Raw genomic sequence first — 19,101 nt, 5'->3', positions numbered from 1 at the left:
TAACCACCTACGTTTTGTTATCTTTAGCCTAACATTATTCGTCTACCCTTACTTGATTTCTCATCATGGAACGGGAAAGATTAAGGGCTTTAATTTAACTCTGAGTATGACTCTGCCATATATCTTTAGCGTATGTGAAGACTTTGACTTAGTCATCCCCATGTGTCGTAGAACAATTTGGGGTTCGCCTTTATCGATTAGATGCTGTATCCTTCTTTTTTACTATTGGATCTAATTAAAAGGTATCTCTGAGATATTGTAAGGACCCGGGGTCTACACTGTATAATATTGTCCGCTTTGGGCCCACTGACCCTCACGGCTTTAAAACGCGTTGTCTTGGGCAGAGGCGCTCTCTGGCCCTTCCTCTCCCAAGCCCAATATTGTCCTCTTTGGGGCACAAGCCCACAGGCCAGACCCACCCCTCAAGGCTTTGTTCTCAGCACAGTGGAAGCTTGTGTGAAACGCGTTACACAGAATAGAGAACCCAAGCCTTATAAACTAGCCCAGGACTCCCCCCCTAAGCGATGTGGGACAAGAGACATGCCCCCCCTTGCCATCCTAGAAGCCTGCCAGGAGCCGCTCCTTGTCCAGGCCCTCTGGCCTCGGCGACCACTCCCCGCCCTCGTCGGACCAGGTCGTTACAGATATGTATCAACAAACCGAACGAAGAAACATTACAATATGCAATGCAGTAACAGTTCTTATGACGTTCGTAATCAATACTTTGAATATCGAATATTTTTCTCCGTAAATGTATATAAGAATTATCATAAAGGCGCTTATTAATATGATCTTTTAGTATATGACATCACGGTTGGTACCATAATGCTCTCTATGACATATGCGCAAGGCACAAAAGAGAACAACATTAGTATGTCAACCTCAATACTACACATGCTTTCTAATTGTGTCGATTTGATCGCGTCATTTCACTTTCATACTCGCTTTCACTTTCAACAGAAATGTCATCCCATATCTTTTTACACGCAAAGACCAAAATTAAGAGACTCACCAAAAGACTTTCGCCCATCTTTTAGAGTCATTTTTCAATTCCTTGGAGTACTCCTGGTAGCCAAATCACAAAAAGAAAACAATGATAAAAAAAAAAAAGTGATTACAACGAACTACGAATGGGCATAAATCTATCAGGAACTATAGGAGCTCTGACGGATAGTCAACACATTGCTACATAAAATGGCACTAAGAGATGGCCTTAGCATAGAATTACCCAACAATCTTATCCATTTACCCATCTAAATGGATGCCATGTCTATGATTCAAGCAATTACAAGTACTCATGGGAATAATTTACGGATGAAACCCCTTTTGGCTGAATGCAGGAATTTGCTTGCGAACCTGCAGGAAAACAAAATTGAGCACATATTCATAGAAGCATGTGGTTGCACAGATGCTTTGGCCCTGCTTGGACAGAAACAGCATCTGCAATTTTTTTCTACTCCTTGTTTCCACATGTTATTAAAGACCTCCCGAATAATGACTCCACTAGCAGCACATACATTTCTGATAATGTAAGTAGACTTGTTTTGTTTAATGATCAAAAGTTGAGATTTGTTAAGATAGCGAATGGGACATTTTGTAGATAAAGGATTATTGTCTCTTACCTATATCGATATGATGCATTCAAGATTTTACTTAGCCATGCTTGGAGTCGAGACCATCTAGACTTGAGACTAGGTTGAGAATGGGGATTGGATTTCTTTGGTTGCTTTTATGTATGCTTAGTCGTGGTGCGCTTTTCCTTCGCTACTTGCTCTCATCTCTCTGCTTTTTTCGTTCATTTAATTAGGAAATATTACATGAACCTGGTGTCCTCCCATACCATGAGCTAGTTTGGTTTCAACAAGAGGACAAACAGAAATGATATTTAATTATCATGAGATTTTATGAGACCACTGCCAACTGTTTAAAAAACGTAAGCTGTTAGATGAACACGCGATGGTTCCACAAAATCTCACAATTATAATCGCATTACGATCCCACGTCAGGTCGGGTGGGGCTCACCATCTGGATCAGCAAAGTGTCTTTTTGAAGCTCCTCTGCAACATTCAACATCGTCCTGCGTGAATCGCGTGCTGTGCTGTGATGAACACGAATTCACACACTATTGGCACTCTTTCGGGAAACACTAACATATAAAGCTCTTCTCTATTGATATACCATAATTCAGGGATTATATCTTCATCTAGTAATTTATTCTGGTAAACAGCAATTTATGATACGAGAGAGGGAGCTTTCTGTGGTTCTCAGAGCTGAGTCCTAAACGTGTTAGTACGCTACAGAATCTAGGAGCGGAGATAGAAAGGTTGGAAAGATACTGTTATAAACTATTCACGTAAATTGAGTTAGCATGTGGTATATGTATGAGACAAGATATTGATGGAGGACAATAAGAGATTATTGTATTAATTTTCACATGAATATGTCGTCAAAATATTTTAAAAAATTAAATTTATATCAAAAGATAAAATATCATATACAAATAAAAAGATCATCTCCTTCAGTAATTCTGTTTGCTTTCACTGATTCCCTCTGCTTCGTCTTTTTTTTCTTTTCGCATGGATAGTTTCAGTCATCAAGGAATGATCTCGACGTCGTTTCTGAGTACATGAAGGCAAGTTGACGGGCCAAACATTGTTCCCGAGCCCGTATTCCGGTTAATTTGAAATGTTCATCTCTCATTAATCCATGTATTTTTCTAGTTTATGGTAAATAATATCCCTATTCTCTTCCCTCTAGGTAGTCGTAATAGAGTGATGAAATGTTAATAATTGAGCACCGTTATATTCAAAGGTATATGGCTTAGGGTGAGCTTGTTTCGCAAAAAATGAATGATTTTTGAAAAATATTTTTAAAAAAAATGATCGCTTGTATCGCTTACAAAAATGAATGGACGAAATAAAATTTCATCATTTGCGAAAATATTTGGACATAAATTGTTGACGATATTAAAAATATTTTTCATCGACTAATTATTTCAAACGATATTAGCAATTATTTTCTCGAAAATATTTTCCAAATCATTCATTTTCCGCGAAAAAAATAGATCCTTATAAATCATCATACTTTTGTGGACATGTGGTGTTCAAATCATCATATCAGTGGCACTATTGGTGATTCGAGACTATAGAGGAGCGTTGGTGGATGGCTTTGCGAGCTCCATCTTGGCTGGATCGGCCGAAGCGGCTGAGACCCTAGCTTTGCTCACCGGTCTACGCTTTGCTGAAGAGAGAAGCAAATGTAAGGAGTTCTGTGGAGTTCAGCTTCTAGTACAATCAGATTATACTTCATTGGTCGGCTGCATTGAGGAAGAAGAGCAAAGCCCATGGGCACCATGAGCCTGGATTGATGAGTGCAAAGCAAAACTAGCCCAACTGAAATTGGTGAACCTAGCCCAATGTCCAAGAGATGCAAATAGGCTCACAGATAGGGTGGCTAAAATCTAGAAAAAAAGTAACTTTCCTCAAAGTGGCTATCTTTTCCCTTGAAACTTTTGTTGGATATCTTATCTTGCGATGTGAACGGACTTTCTTTCAGTTAATGAAATTTCTGTTTTATCGACCAAAAAAATATATATCACTCTCATCAATTGAGGTAAACATGAAAAATTAAAATTAAAACCCATTTTACCCTATGTGGCCTTAAATTAGTATCCATTTATATTATACTATACAACATCGATGAAAAGTGACCCGAAAATCTTAGAGACGTTGTGTGGCAACTTTTTCATAAATTTTGAGCATCCATATGAGATCCAATTGGTTACAAAACCTAAAACATATTAAGCTATAATTATTAAATTTTAGTACATAAATATTGACACCTTATTAAAGAGACCGACTAAATATCAAATATAAAATCTATTAGATGATTATTTTTCTCTTGCAAATATAAATAATTTTTTACCCTTAATTCGATCCACAAGTAAATCAACAAAATAATTTCCTTGGGAAAGCTAAAGTTCGACGATCTCAAATACTTGTTACAGCACTCCATCGTCGTATACTTACGCGTATGTACTCATAAACATGTAACACCAGTCATCTTCCAAGTTGTTCCTTCACTGATTGAAATCAATTGACCAATTCAAGTGGTATCTCTCAGAACTCTATTCAAAGCGTCGTGTGATAGTTTTAGATATTGCACTAAGATGGACTCTTGGAATATTATGCTCCATTCATTGCAAAACATTCATTTATCCATGACCGAAATCAATACGTACATTTTACATATTTTGGTATATACTACAAACCATCTGCCTAATCCCAATGCAGCTTTTTCGCCATCCAAGCCTCGAAGAATTTGGTGGGAATCAAATCGCCAAAAACAAAGATACAGAACAGGCCTAACCACTAATTATCTATATAAAATCTAGAACAAATAAGGAATTGATGATAAATATATATACTGCATATAGTAGATATACTACCCAATTAAATATCATTTTATATAATTTATAATTACCGTTGGATGTGTATAACATCCATGGATAATAATAAAGAAATATTTATAATTATATATAATTTTGTTGTCAAGTCCTTAAGCTTATATAAATTTTCTAATTAGGCCCTTCCGACTGGTCAATTCGCATTGAGATGACCGTTAGATAATGCCGGAATATGACGTGAAAAATAGCTTTTTTTTTCCTTGATGTCTTGTACGCTGTTTTGACACCTAAATGTTGGTTGCCATATTTAATTATTTATTGCATAAGAAAATTAGGAATCGACTTGATCCTTAGACAAAAATACAATTTGCAATAGTTCGCATTTCATTTAGGCCACACGTCGCACATGCCACTCGCATGACCTTTCCATATCGCGGACGAGCGCGCATCGTGTTACCTTCCTATATAGTCAGCCATGATAAGGATTAATATCGGACTTTGCGGATTAGAGTTTCAAATTGGGGGACGAGGACGGCCAAATATATTTTCAAGATAGGATGATCCACAGTGGTACATCCTTGATTAGGCTTGGTTCAAATTTGAATTCAAAGTGATGCCAAGATCAATTCCACATTGGACTAGATAAAGGTTGCTGGCAGAGTCCAGAAGATTGAGCTCGTGAGATCGAAAATGAATAACAAACCGAGTTCAATTCGGTTTGGAAAAGAGAGCCAATCCAAAGGATCGTGAAGATTTTGGTGGAGAATATAAGCTGGCTCGCTCAAAAGATCATATAGAAAAGACACCTTCAAAATAGGGGCAAATGACTTTAGGAAATGCACTTCTCCCGTCCTCCACCTTCCTCTTCTCACGTGCTTGCTCCTCACCTCTCTGCCTCCAAGAGCTACTATTCGTCCTTCTCCACCTCTACGCTTTCTCCTTCTCCCCCGCCTTCCTGCTCCTCATTTGCAGTGTCGAGCAATGGACGGCTTTCGGACGAGCAGTGATCCACCGATCTGCAACAAGCGGTCTTCTCTGGTCCCGCACACGAGCGAAATCGATTGATCTTTGTTCCGCAAATAGTCGTCTTCTTTGGTCCGCGTGATCTGTGGAGATAGATGAGTCCTCGAGAGGCAAAGGGGCTTAGTCTGTTCGTTCCTTCTTCGTGCATTTCTCTCCATCCCGTGTTTCTTTTCCACATTTGAAGTTCTGCTTTACACTGTGTTTGATCGCTCATATCGAGTGGGAATTGGATCGGCTTTTGGCGCGCGTCGTATCGGGAATCTTTGAATTGCAATGGAGAAGCCTCTTTGCCACGGTATAATTATCTCAATCTTCTTCCTCCTCTCCTTTTTTGCTTCTTATGAAATTGGATGCTACTATTTAAGCGAACAATACATTATGAATTATGTCAATATAAGTGCTGGATCAGCCACTTATGACATTGAATGTAATCGTGTCTCTTAAGCCTTATTCTAGTCTCTCTGTTTTGATTCCCTTCCAACTTTTGTATTCTGAGCTGTCAGTCATCATGGTTTTGATCGTGTATATGTGATGGCTGGCAATTGACGATGGGAATACTGTGTTGGCCTGAGATGCGGAGTAAAACATTTGTACGCTATTCTGAGTATGAAGGGCGCATATACGGTTCTAACGTACGTGCGCTCCGTTGTTCAATTCATGTAAATACGTACAAGTTTTTGGTTGGTATCAGAATGCGTGATGACATGTGTAGTGCGCTCGAGAGTGTTGAGTTTCGGTCCGAAGTTTTGCTTAGTTTTGGTTTGGAGTGTTCAAGTGTACATGGGAAACAATGGAATGAGCGAAGGAAAATGTTTTCTTTACCAAATAATGAAAAGTGTTTTCTGGTTCATTTTCAGGTTTCGGCCAAATACCGGAAAATATTCATGAAAAACATTTTCTAGAAATGTCACATGCCTCATTGCCGGTCGCCACAATGTCCCGCCCGTACTGACCGTGAATCACCACCTGTGCTCTTGCGATTCCAGTCCGCGACGTCCCTACTCCTGTTGACCGTATCTCTGTTCCTGTCACTAGCGGCCAGTCTCTGCCCGTTGCTGATTTTCTTGGTGCAGTTCCTGGAGCAAACCATTGCCGCTCGTTGCCCAGGTCTTGCTGATTGCTCTTGCTCCACATGGTGGTCTCTGTTGTCTGGCTGCTGTTGCTCCTGTTGCCAGACGGAAGCGTTGTGGCCAGTTTGACATAGCTGCATTTGTCCATGATCTTTATTGCTGATCGCTTATAACCAGTCCCCGTCACAGGTTGTGGCGTGATTCTTCTCGTGGCCGCTCTTGAATCTTACTTCTTTTTTTGCTAAAGGCTCTTGAATCTTACTTGTGCAGGTTTTTCCGGCGACTTACAAAGCTTCCCGGTGACGTCCGAGTTGTCACCAACACCTTTGCTGGGCCCACCTTCAGCGAGCAGCTACCGATTCACCGGAGTCCTTACTGCTGCAACGCCAGTGCTGCCTTGTCCATGCCGTGTCTCCAACATTAGTCCGGCAAACCATAGCCAAGCCCGAGTCTCTTGCACGGTCGCGGGATTCCTTCGTGAATGTGTTCTCCCCGTCACCGGTCACTCTTGAGTTGGATTCATAATCTAGGTAATTTCCTAATTCGATTGAATATTTAAATTACCTAAGATGATTGGTTTTTTTTTAACCATGATTTGTTTGAGATTTTAGCATAATTCCAATTAGGAAATTTTCCCATCTTGAGTCGTGCTAATCGATCTTTAAAGCTTATGATCGGATCCCCGGTAAGGATCGTTTCTTGCTTTGACTTTAGCAGATATTTCGTTATAGGTTTATTATGTTTAATGTCTTTAATTGAGTAAACTTTTCCTATTTAAAAAAAAAATTGGACATTTCGACCATTCTCATGGACCGGTCCCATTAAGTCATTATGCTTATTGCTTTATTATTCCAATAACTAGGTGACAATGTCGCATCACAAATGGATCTCAATGACATGAGCAAGCGAATTGCAAGTCTCCAAAATCAAGTTGATTAGTTGTGTGCTATAGTTGCTCGTCTCAGTAAGCAAAAGCGCCACGACAACGTGGTTGCTTCATTTAAGTGGGAGCCTTCGACCTGAAGGGGGGAAACAAGATGTCCTCTGAACAATCTAGTTTACCCAAAATAATGGAGTTCGATGCTACACCGAAAAGACTGGTGGTGTATCTAAAAGGGAAAATATCTACCCAAAACGTGGCAAGTTCGTTTCGCCCTGGCAAGGTTAAAGCTCCTTGAAGATTTAAGGTGCCTGACTTCTACAAATATGATGGCACGACCTTCACGAAGGCGCATCTACAATATTACAGTATCAAGATGGTACAATACGCTGATCAAGCACCGCTGAGGATTCGAACATTTCAAGAGAGTCTCACAGGGTGTGCACTACAATGGTTCTTCGAAAAGAAAGAAAAATCTAATGAAGAGTTGAAGGGAGATATCTTGTGCATTCCTCCAGCAATACCATTCTATCATAGAAACTATGTTATCTCGTGAGGATTTGGCCCGCACGAAAAAGGAGCCAACGGAGTCTTTCAAAGCATATGTGAAGAGATGGGAAGCTTAGGCTGTTGAAGTTATTCCTCAGCTAAATGAAATGGAAATGATGAAGCTGTTCATTCGCCTCCGAATGTAAGGAATGCACTTCAATTCCACCAACAAATTGGTCCTCACATGCGAGCATAATGAATTCCTCCACTTTTTATAACGACTTGGAATGATTGGGGCCATGGCAAATTCAATGCACCCTTTTCATGTACCTTTTTGTTTCTCTTCTTTCCAATGTCGTCAGGATCCGAAGTGGATCATCATCCACCAAAAGAAAAGGTCTTTTCTGAATTCTCATAGATCATTAACTATTTCCTTAGTAATTCCTACTTCTAAATACAAGTTTGTGAGTTCAGATTCAATCCATCTCACTCGTGTCATTAATTGGTGCGAATGGTACCCTTTTATCTCTCCCCTTTTTACTTATTTTTTGTCATTCTTATTAAAAGAACTGGCACGAATATAATCCATTTCTTTTATCGCTCTAACCCCCGCACTTCGCAGGCATGGGACGAGGATGGAGATGGGGACTTCCATGGGCCCTGCTCACTCCTCTACTTGTTCCAATATTATCCTTCTAATTATGTTCAATTGTAGAAAGTTTTGTTGAAATCGTTATTTTGCTAGATTTCATGTTCACATTTATACCCCATATGTCATGCACTTGATTTTAAAACCCATTTATTTCCAATAGCCTTACGTTCAGGTGATAGATCAACCAAGTCTCAGACGTGGTTTGCTCTCATAGACTCCATTTTATCTTCCAAAGCTTTTCTCCGTTCTTCCTTGTCAGGAGATAGGAGAGCATCTTCAATAGTATTAGGCTTTGCATCAACTTGTGGAGCAATCATAAATGCTTCCCCTTCAATCTCAAAACGAAGACGGGGAAAGCTTATACGATTACTTTTTTGTAACTGAACTCCTTATGAATCAAGTTCACTAGGCGATGAGACACTCCCACTAAGTCTTGTGTGTTTAGGTAAATCTTTATTTCCCTCAATAATATTGGTGGGTGTGTTATCGAGATTTTCCATCTCATATAATTGGAAAACCTTATCAATCTCAAATCTATTAGGAAAGTCATTCTCCAAGAACGTGACATCTTGTAACTTCATTTCAATTACACTTCTATCAGCTTATTCACCTATAAACACATACCCTTGAGAGTGTTCAGAGTATTTAACGAAGAAACATTTCTTCCATCTAAGACCTAATTTTCCATATTTATAGGAAGAATCATAAACATATGTTGCATATCCCCAAGGTCGTAAATTACTGAAATCCGGTTTCCTACCGGTCCATAATTCATAAGGAGTGAAAATGACTGGTTTAGATGACACATGATTAAGTATATAGGTAGCAATCAATAATGCATCTCCCTAATATGAGATAGGTAGATTTGCATGTGTCATCATAAACCTAACCATTTCCAATAGGGTTCTATTCCTTCTCTCAGCAACTCCATTTTGTTTTGGAGTACCAGAAATAGTCAAATGTCTTACAATCCCCTTTTCATCACAAAAAAACTTGAATTGTTCATATAGATACTCACGTCCACGATCGGTTTTTAATGCCTTTATTATTTTGTTTAACTTATTCTCTATTAAAATCATATATCGTCTAAAGCAATCTAATGCTTCTGACTTATGGGAGATCAGAAAAACATAATTGAAACGCGTGAAGTCATCCATAAAAGTGATGAAATATAGGCTCCATGCTTCGCCCTCACATTTGATGGACCACAAATGTCAGAATGTACAAGTTGCAATGAAAATTTTAGCTTTGGTTCTTTTACCAAGTGATTTTCTAGTTGCTTTTCCTCCTAGACAATGTTCACATATGAATAGTTCAATTTTACCAAGTGACCCTCAAAGGCCTTCTCTAGCTAATCTTTTCATTCTTTGTAACCCAACGTGACCTAATCTAGCATGCCAAATACTTGCATCAATTTCCACATTACTAGAAGATGCAATTAAAGAAAAAAAACCATCTACATTAACAATGAATAATACATCATAGTCAATTTCTAAAACCATAAAACCGTTGAGTACATGACCAAAACCATAATAAACTGTTCTAAACTTAATATCAACACAATCACCATGAAAATTCAAAGCATAACCTAAACTTAGAAGAACAACTACAGAAACCAAGTTTTGCTGAATATCAAGAGCATAGACGACATCATGTTAGAATAGATTTCGACCACCACGTAAATTTAATATACATGTGTCAATACCCTTCATTGTAATTGTTGAGTTATTTCCAACATATATCCATCTATTTTCAGGTTGTATCCGACGATACTCCACAAATGCTCCTTGGTAGGGATGTCAGAACCGAACCGAAAAATCGAACCAAGATATGAACCGAACATAATCGAACCGAAAATTTGGTGCATTTTGGTTCGATTCGATTTTCAGCTAGGATAATGATAGCTAACCATTTTTTTTTTCAACTCGGTTTATTTCAGTTTGGTTCGGTTCGGTTTGGTTCAGTTCGATTTGGATCAAACCGAACGAAAAAAATAACTTTGTTTTTTACCCTAAAAAAGCGAATCCCCTCTCTCTATGGCTCAAATCCCCTCTCTTTCCACTGCCACGATGCATCGCCGCCACGATCCCAACCCTTTCAACGAGGAAGAAGAGGTCAATCCATTCTCGGTGAGTGCTCTCTCTCTCTCTCTCTCTCTCTCTCTCTCTCTCTCTCTCTCTCTCTCTCTCTCTCTCTCTCTCTCTCTCTCTCTCTCTCTCTCTCTCTCTCTCTCTCTCTCTCCTTCAGATAGATCCGTGCTTATTTCTGCACTTCGGTCGCTGCTCTCGTTCGAACTGGGTCTTCAAGATGCCCAAGCGGCGGGTGGTAGAGGGCATCGATTTGTGATAAGCGGAGTGAGGGGACAAGCGATTGGATGAGCGACGAGCTGCGTTGGGCTAGCAGTGTTGGCGTCGAGCGGCCACGCCGCAAGCAGCGGCTAGGGGGGAGCGGACGGGGAGCAGCGTCAGCGGTTCGTGGCGATGGGTCTGCAGGAATGGATGGCACATGGACGAGCGGCAAGCTGAAGGAGACTACGGGCAGCGTCAGCCAACCCACGAGCAGTGACTAGACGGGCGGCCACTCCACGAGCAGTGTCTGGGGGGAGCGGCTAGCCACTCCGCGAGCAGTGGTAGGGGGAGCGATGGGTGGCCACACCGCGAGCAGAGGGGGAGCGGATGGCGAGTAGTGACGGCGGCAACGTTGCAAGGAGCGGCGCCTATGGTTGGGACTCGATGGCTGGCAGCTAGGGTTGAGAGAAGAACCGGTCTGCAATGCTTTGGTTATTGTTCCTCGAGGTGTTTAGCCTTTCTTTCGCATCCAGCTTTGCTAAAGATCTAGTTGTTAAAGCTAAAGCGAATCGAACCAAAACCAAACTGAATTAAACCGAACCAAACCGGTTTTTCGGTTTGGTTCATATTGGATTTGGGTGAGACTCGATTCGGTTCAAGACTACATCCCTAACGGTTCGGTTCGGTTCAATTCGGTTTTTCAAGAAAACCGAACCAAACCGAACGATTGACACCCCTACTCCTTGGTCTCTAGTTACATGGTACGTGGCTCTTGAGTCTTCAGTCCACATAGGATGAGATTCGGTAAACATTACAGTGTTAGAAACAAAAGCATTACGCAAAGTAATGGAATAATTTGATACCTCTTTCGGCTCAATGCATTCACGAGTGAAGTGACCCAATTTGCCACAATTACAACATTTCATCTTGGCATTGTTCTTCTTCACACCATGCTTTTTGCGTCGGAAGGTTTTAGCGCTCTTGAGTGTCTAAGGGTGCGAATGGTAACCATTTTGCTCCAGAAATCAAATTCTTGCCAGAAATTGATTTCTGGAATTCTTGCCAGAAATTGATTTCTGGAGGAGAAATCTGTTTGGTAAAACATGACTAATTCTGCTCCAGAAATTGATTTCTGGAACAGAAATCTGTTTTGATTTGTTGATTTTTTTTGCACCTAAAAAAATTTAAATTTTACTCAAAGTGGGTGGCCACATGTATTATAAGCCATTCTGTAAAGTTTTGAAATTTTTGATTTTTTTAAATTTTTTTTGGGCATCTAAAAAAATTTAAATTTCACTCAAAGTGGGAGGCCACAGGTATTCTAAGCCATTTAGTGAAGTTTTGAATTTTTTTATTTTTTTATTTTTTTGGGCACCTCAAAAAATTTAAATTTTACTCAAAGTGGGTGGCTACAGATATTATAAGCCATTATGTGAAGTTTTGAAATTTTTTATTTTTTATTTGTTTTGGGCACCTCAAAAAATTTAAATTTCACTCAAAGTGGGTGGCCACGGGTATTTTAAGCCATTTTGTGAAGTTTTGAAAATTTTTATTTTTTTATTATTTTTCTTTTTTTTTGGCACCTCAAAAAATTTAAATTTCACTCAAAGTAGGTGGCCACAGGTATTCTAAGCCATTTTGTGAAATTTTGAAATTTTTTATTTTTTGATTTTTTTTGGCATCTCAAAAAATTTAAATTTCACTCAAAGTGGATGGCCACAGGTATTCTAAGCCATTTTGTGAAATTTTGAAATTTTTGATTTTTTGATTTTTTTAAATTTTTTATTTCTTGTAAAAAAGGAAATTTGGGCTAGAATGCATTCTGGAAGAGAGAAGCTACAAAAAGTAGCTTCTCTTTTTTGGGCCAAAACTCATTCTGGAAGCAAAAATTCATTCTAGAGCAAAAAAAAGAATGAAGTTTTACCAAACGCGTTTTTATTCCAGAATGCAAAAATTACTCCAGAATGCATTCCAAAATTATTTTAACAAACGCATTTCTGTTCCGGAATGCATTCTGGAGCAGAATTTCTGCTCCAGAATGGATTCCATGCGCGCCTTAACTAGCGCAATCAAGTCCCCAAATTCATAATTCCCGATTTATAGGAGTAAAATAATTCTCTTGATATTTTACTTGGATTTCTAATTGACCCACCAAAAAATAGATTAGTGGCGACTTCGAATTAAAATGATTTTGCTTGTTAAGAATTTGAAACTAAGTTGTGAATTGATGAGTTTGGGAAAATCCGAGTTAAGTTTATGCTTAGTAATCCATAAGCCAAACCCCAAGGTGATTCACTCTGAGGTGAGGTCGCAACACATATGACAAAGCATACAACTTTAATTTTACTAAAAGAGTCATGTGACCTCTGAAAGATTCCCTCATTTAATTATGGAATTATCAACTTGGTCAAGATCAAGATCTTCGTCAGAGCTAACATCTGGTTGCCACGTGCCTACAAGATAAGATTCTTCGAAATCCCCCTGGATATTAGGAAAAATCCATTAGTCTAGCTGATTCCCCCTTTACTCATCTAATGCGTTGTGTTTGGCATCTCTGGTGGCATGATAGGCATGAGAATAATTCCACTGCATTGCTTCTTGGTGAGTACTGGGGCATAAGAACTTCGAAACAGTCTTATTCTGTTCGTATAGGATGCTATGAAGTTCTCGATATTCCACATGAATTTCTCTGAAACTGCATCCAAAGGATCTTGTACCGGACTTCCCACAGAGATTTTATTTGCAACCGTCATATGGAGATCCATACACAAAAGAAAGCACCGTCTGAGCTTGCGGCCTACACGGTAATCGACACACTGATAGTGCAATGGGCCATTCGCTAACTACAAATTCTCGTAGATTTAACTTCTGATTGCCAAAAGTAGAGCCAAACCTCCTGCTTTGCCCATACTAGGGTGACACCATCTAAAGTCAACATGTATTTTCTTCCTACCTCTTCGATTCCATATTGACAGACTTTGGGCTGTATGTCTTGTGCCATGGGGAAGTGAAAATTGATTACTGTGAAATCCAAATGCCTAGCTCCAATTCCAAAGGCGCAATGAACAAGGACTTTTCAAATTCCAATCAGACACAAATTGCTTTGATTCGTGCAGTAATGCAACCTAAGAAGAAACATTGGTGAGATGATTTATTGATGTGATTTCGTCTATCTAATCATCTTTAGTTTCAAGAGTCTTTTATACAATATTTATCATGTCAACAAGGTACTAGTTTTTGCTTGTCTGCTTAATTTTAAAGACGTGTGTGTTGATTAGTGTTTCATGTTAATAAACATGATTGCTAAATCACCACAAGAAATATAAGATAGGCAGTATGTTATCTCATTAACATCAACGACGTTAAATGTTCATTCTTTCCTAATAGGCAATTCCATCAGAAAATAAAATTGGCACCGACACAGCAACGCAATCTACTAGTCCAAAAATGGGAGTGCTCAACAAGCAAAGCAACTTGCTGATGGAACTGCACAATGACAAAAGCAAAGCTTTGACAAAAAAAAACAAGCAAAGCAACTTGCTGCTACATTCAACATTACAAGATCCTCATGTATGGGAATGACAAAAGTGGTTTTCTGATAATCATTTTAAGAACACAATATATATTTTATGCGAAACTGCACAATGACACCCAATATCCGATTATCAGATATAGGGGTTTATCATTATCATGCCCAACTGCAGTTGGCACACCAATGTCACAGATGCCAAAACAAGACTAAGCACTAGAACTATATGCAGAAAACATAGGTCATAGTCACAAAACATGTTCTGGAGATATAAACTGCAGAGATCAGAACAAAAGGAACAAAAGAATGCACTTCTTGGGGAGAGCTGATCCATGAGCGATTCTCTTCATCAACAAATAGGAAAGACTCCCACTTGCAAAGTTTAGGTCAAAAGCTACACCAGAAGGCATACAGGATCGGCGTTCAACCATCTCTGCCTCGAAGCATGGTACGAAGTCTCATCAACCAAGAAGAATCTTCACCTGCATATCCAGAACAAAATCATCAAAACGGTACATCATAACAGACTGCCACGAAAAGCTTTGTAGAACCACGTAGCAAAATCATTCTGCGACTTAAAGCAAGAGAACGGTTCCTCACCATACAACCAGCAAACCACTAATCATATAGAAACCCATACGCACTGAAGTCGTCATAATCAGAGAACTCATAGTAGTTATCATAATCAGACAAATCAATGTCAGAAAACCCAGATGGGTAATCATCATCGAAGGACTCCTCATCGTGAATTGTAGCATCAAACTCATAGTCATCTGTGGGGTCATATGGACGCCTTAAATCTTTGATCTGTTCGGTGCATCTTTTCCCCAAATTACCCCCAATATTAACATTGAAGCACCGGCGCAAGTCAAGATGCTCAAGATGAGGACAACTGTCAAGAATCGCCTTCAGACCTTCATTTGTCATCTTATTCCCGAAGAGTTGGAGGTGGCGTAATCCATGCATGTTTTTTGCTATAGCTTGTGCCTCATCATCACACTCCATGTGTGTATATCTATATCCCTGGCTATTCAATTTGAAGGATTTCAGAAGGGGACAACATTGGCCAATAGTCTCTAGGGCTTCCTTCGAGAATAAGCAATAAGATAATTCAAGGACCTCCAGCAAAGGAAGTTTTGTGGCTGCTACACACAGACCCTCATCCGAAATGTTATTGCAACATACAAGTCGTAGACGTCTAATATGATTGCACCTGTAATGGAATAAGAAATGCATGAGAACAATGATGGCTCAACCGAAAAACAGACATGTTCCGGAGTAGCAATAATAATGTTGACAACTAAAATAATGAATTGAGAGCTTATTGATCTAGAGCACAGACTGTAGAGAGATTATTTTCTTCAGCGCAAAAAGGTATTGTATTTCAACAAAAGGAATTTTCGACCAAAAATATAACAAAAGGAATTTGTTAATCAGTATCCCTAGGGAACTTCTTAAGTGGCTTTCAACCAAAAAAAAAACTTCTTAAGTGGCTAATTAAGGGAACATTGCAAGTTTTAATGCACAAATGTTCTAGTGAAGTGTGTAATTAGTGTTTCGGAAAATGGAACTTTCCTTATGTAGTATGCTGAATAAGTGCCCCACGGGCACTCGTTAACAAGACATGTCAATATATAGGGAAAGATGATTAAATCAGCCAGAACCTTAGATCACAAGGATACTCTACGGTTGCAGCCTCTCATTGGATTTTTTTCAAGTCATGTTCAAAACAGTCAACTATGCAACTTTTTGTTCAGGAAGTCCGCTTTTGAATGCCCATGGCATCACAAGAATGTAAACTAAACAGAGACCTATGCAATTGAGAGATGCAATGCTTGGTCCACTAGTGACCTATCAGTATAGCCTTTTAATAAGCAAGACTGCCATATTTATCAGAAATAAGAACATGACATGGAATACATAAAAATTGTATAGAAGGTTTTTGAAAACAAATATAAAGGAAGGCACCGAATCAAGACATCAAGAAAAAAATTAAATTCAAAACCTAAATCAAATCAATGGAAAGTATGCTCTATTCCAGTCTCAAACTATAAGAAACGTTCCACAATAAACATGACATTGGCAAAAATTCCAGCAGTCAACAATCAAACACCATCCAAAAGCTCTCTTCTGGACTTCAACGCTAGGTAAAAGAAAGAATAATTCCCTTGAAGAGAGAAACTTCAGTCAATAAAGAGAGCTAATCTGACCACAGATCTAAGGACTGACATATAAAAGATTTTGTTCAAAAAGTGCCCATGGGCGCTTTTTTAACCCCTCAATAAAGAAAGTTTGTCGATTCTAATGCACTTCTTTCTCGTGTCATGTATAATTAGCATATTGGAAATAAAAACCTTTCCTTATTATGTACGGTTAACAATGGTCAACAAGTATACCAGAGGCACTCGTTAACAAGACTCCTTATAAAAACCTTCATTCATAGGAATTCTATTGACAAAAGCAAACCTAAAGCTATTAGACTCTACAACTCATGTTAAGAACCAAAAGGACTCCAAAACGTAAAGCTTCCATGCCAATGGCAATAACTCAAGTAGTAACTTTAGTTGTATGCTCCGGAATCAAACACTGAGAGTGCCATCCACTGGTCAGATCAAGACAATTATGTACCTATCCAAGACCTACATAAATGCCATCAAATGAATTTAAACTGTCTCTGCAAACTCAATGAAAACTCAATTATGAGGACAGAGCTCAGAGTCTGGACAAGGAAATAGAAGGCAAATGCCACAGTGAATTAAACTAGAATATTTTCTTCGCTGATCAAAATAAGGGGAAAAACCGTTTTAAGAATGATATCACCGGAACCTGAACCATACTCAAGTGCTTTGGCAAGCATGGGTTTAAGCTACACTTGTCCTTAATCAGAAGCCCAAGAAGGTGATGGACCTACATGGCTATACCCTATTTTGTTGACTTATATGCCTTCTACTGCACCAAACTTTAAACGATTTCTCCCCATAACTAGTAGTAGCAAACACGAGAGGAAATGTGTCGCATAAAACCGATCAAAAGGAAACAAAAGCACACAGAGAAAGAAGATCCCGAAGTGAAGTAAAATAGAAGCGCTTCTGCCATATCAAGAACTTATGGAAGCCCTGTCACGATTCATATTCCTCACTTCATTTAGTAATGCTCAATACTCATCAGATGGCATTGTATTGGGATATTTACAACCTCAGTTCAGTGTTCCTTCATGGTTTTAATTGGGTTGAACTTTTGCCTCCTCCTAAGGTAGTTTCAAATAACAGCAAAAAATGAAAGACACCGAGGCTGAACATACGGAATGTTGAGACAGCATAAAGAAGCCATTTGAGAACTCCCAAGGAGAGAGAAAGTAACAAAGGTGGTGCCCTTTCACGTAAAACTCTCAACCCTTGTTCTTGGGAGCTATTGCAGGATCAGAACTCAATTTCCATGCATGATTTTTTCATAAGTTAGTTTCCGGAGCATGTAGCTGATTGAGTCGACATCTCACTTGTATATAATGAGACAGCTAACATAACGCAGAAGTACCAAATCAACCTAATGTTTAAGATCCACTAAATCCAGTCATGCAACAGGGCAAACCTCTAAGTACAAGAAAGAGAGTTTTCCAAGTACAATTTGTTCTCAACATCTGGCGTGTTCGTCTTCTCGTTTTTTTTTTTTCAATTCTTGAGGACACTGACCAAGAGGGGAAAAAGGGACTTTCAAGTGTGCAGAATGTTCACTTCCTGAGGACCCCTTGAAGCCTCATATCTATACCTTCGCTTCCCAAAGAGAAGTAAACTCGTGCTCAATATGATTCCCTAACAATTATACGATTCCTATACAACTTCAACCGAAAGACATCAATGGTATACACTCTTGGGACCACCGCAAATGCAGGTCTCCAACAACCGACCAGCCAATACCGAAACAAGCTCATCCTGAGCGATTAACCATCATTTCAATTCTCTCCACCGACAACGTATGCGTAAGAACCAGACCACGCGTTGCAAATACAAAATCTGCGCGGATTCAAGGGTGAATCGGCGAATTACCGGTCGGTGGTGTACTTGAGGAGCTCGTCGGTGCCGAAGTACTCGATGTTGATGTCGACGCAGCCGCCGTGGCTGCGGTCGACGGCGTGGCGGCACATGGCGACGAGGTCGTGGTCCATGCCCGAGAGGTCCCCCGCGTTGCGCATGTCGATGGACCGCCACATGGCGGGGTCCGCGCAGATGGAGCGCCAGGATGTGCACACCTTCTGCGCCGTCGTGAGGATCTCCACGGCGCCGAGCTTCAGGAGGATCGTCGTCGCGATCTCCCTCGGGAGATCCAGCCAGTTGTGCGACGGAGGATCGTCTGTCGCCATTGCTGTGTGGGGCTAGGGCATCTGAGGGGGGAATCTTGAAGACGGCGAGAGAGACGAGCGAGTGTTCGTTTGACTGGAGGAGGATCATTTCCTGCCCTTTTTTGGTCTTTTTCATTTCGTTTGATAAAAATTCCAAAATCAAGACTCGAATTGGGATTTTTTTTTCCTCGAAAGAGAGTTTGTAGTGAATTTTTTCCCGAGCTCACCGGCCGGCCAAATCTCCAGCAGTGCACTTACATGTGCTTATTTCGTGGCGGTGAATCGAGTTCTATGGCAATTTGAACAAGAAACAATTTGTGTAACGAGAATTGCTAACTTCTCCCGTTTGCTTCACGGAAAATGTAACATTTTTGGATAATATTTTTCGAGAAGTCATTTTTAAGGAAAATGACAAAATTCTCCGGTTTT

At 39.7% G+C, this 19,101-nt stretch overlaps 1 protein-coding gene and 1 long non-coding RNA gene across 2 annotated transcripts; both read right to left on the bottom strand.

The window, feature by feature from the left end:
- Nucleotides 1-13,518: 13,518 nt before the first annotated feature.
- LOC130134878 (uncharacterized) lies at nt 13,519-14,281 on the bottom strand. Its single transcript, XR_008814396.1, has 2 exons — nt 13,761-14,281; nt 13,519-13,604 (listed from the first exon to the last, which is right to left on the bottom strand). It is a non-coding gene; the product is annotated as an uncharacterized LOC130134878 (long non-coding RNA).
- Nucleotides 14,282-14,329: 48 nt separating this feature from the next.
- Nucleotides 14,330-18,796, bottom strand: LOC130134877 (F-box protein SKIP19-like). The gene is made up of 3 exons (XM_056302656.1): nt 18,380-18,796; nt 14,937-15,549; nt 14,330-14,818 (listed from the first exon to the last, which is right to left on the bottom strand). Exons 1-2 carry the CDS (start codon nt 18,691-18,693, stop codon nt 14,955-14,957), a joined length of 909 nt encoding a protein of 302 aa, XP_056158631.1. The 5' UTR covers nt 18,694-18,796; the 3' UTR covers nt 14,330-14,818; nt 14,937-14,954.
- Nucleotides 18,797-19,101: the final 305 nt, after the last annotated feature.

The sequence above is a fragment of the Syzygium oleosum genome, unplaced genomic scaffold (assembly GCF_021117445.2).
Source record: "Syzygium oleosum isolate NSW1041296 unplaced genomic scaffold, Sole_v2.1 Sole_v2.24, whole genome shotgun sequence".
NCBI classification, from domain to species: domain Eukaryota; kingdom Viridiplantae; phylum Streptophyta; class Magnoliopsida; order Myrtales; family Myrtaceae; genus Syzygium; species Syzygium oleosum.
The sequence above is the reverse complement of the archived record's forward strand: the minus strand, read 5'-3'. Positions and strand labels throughout refer to the sequence as shown.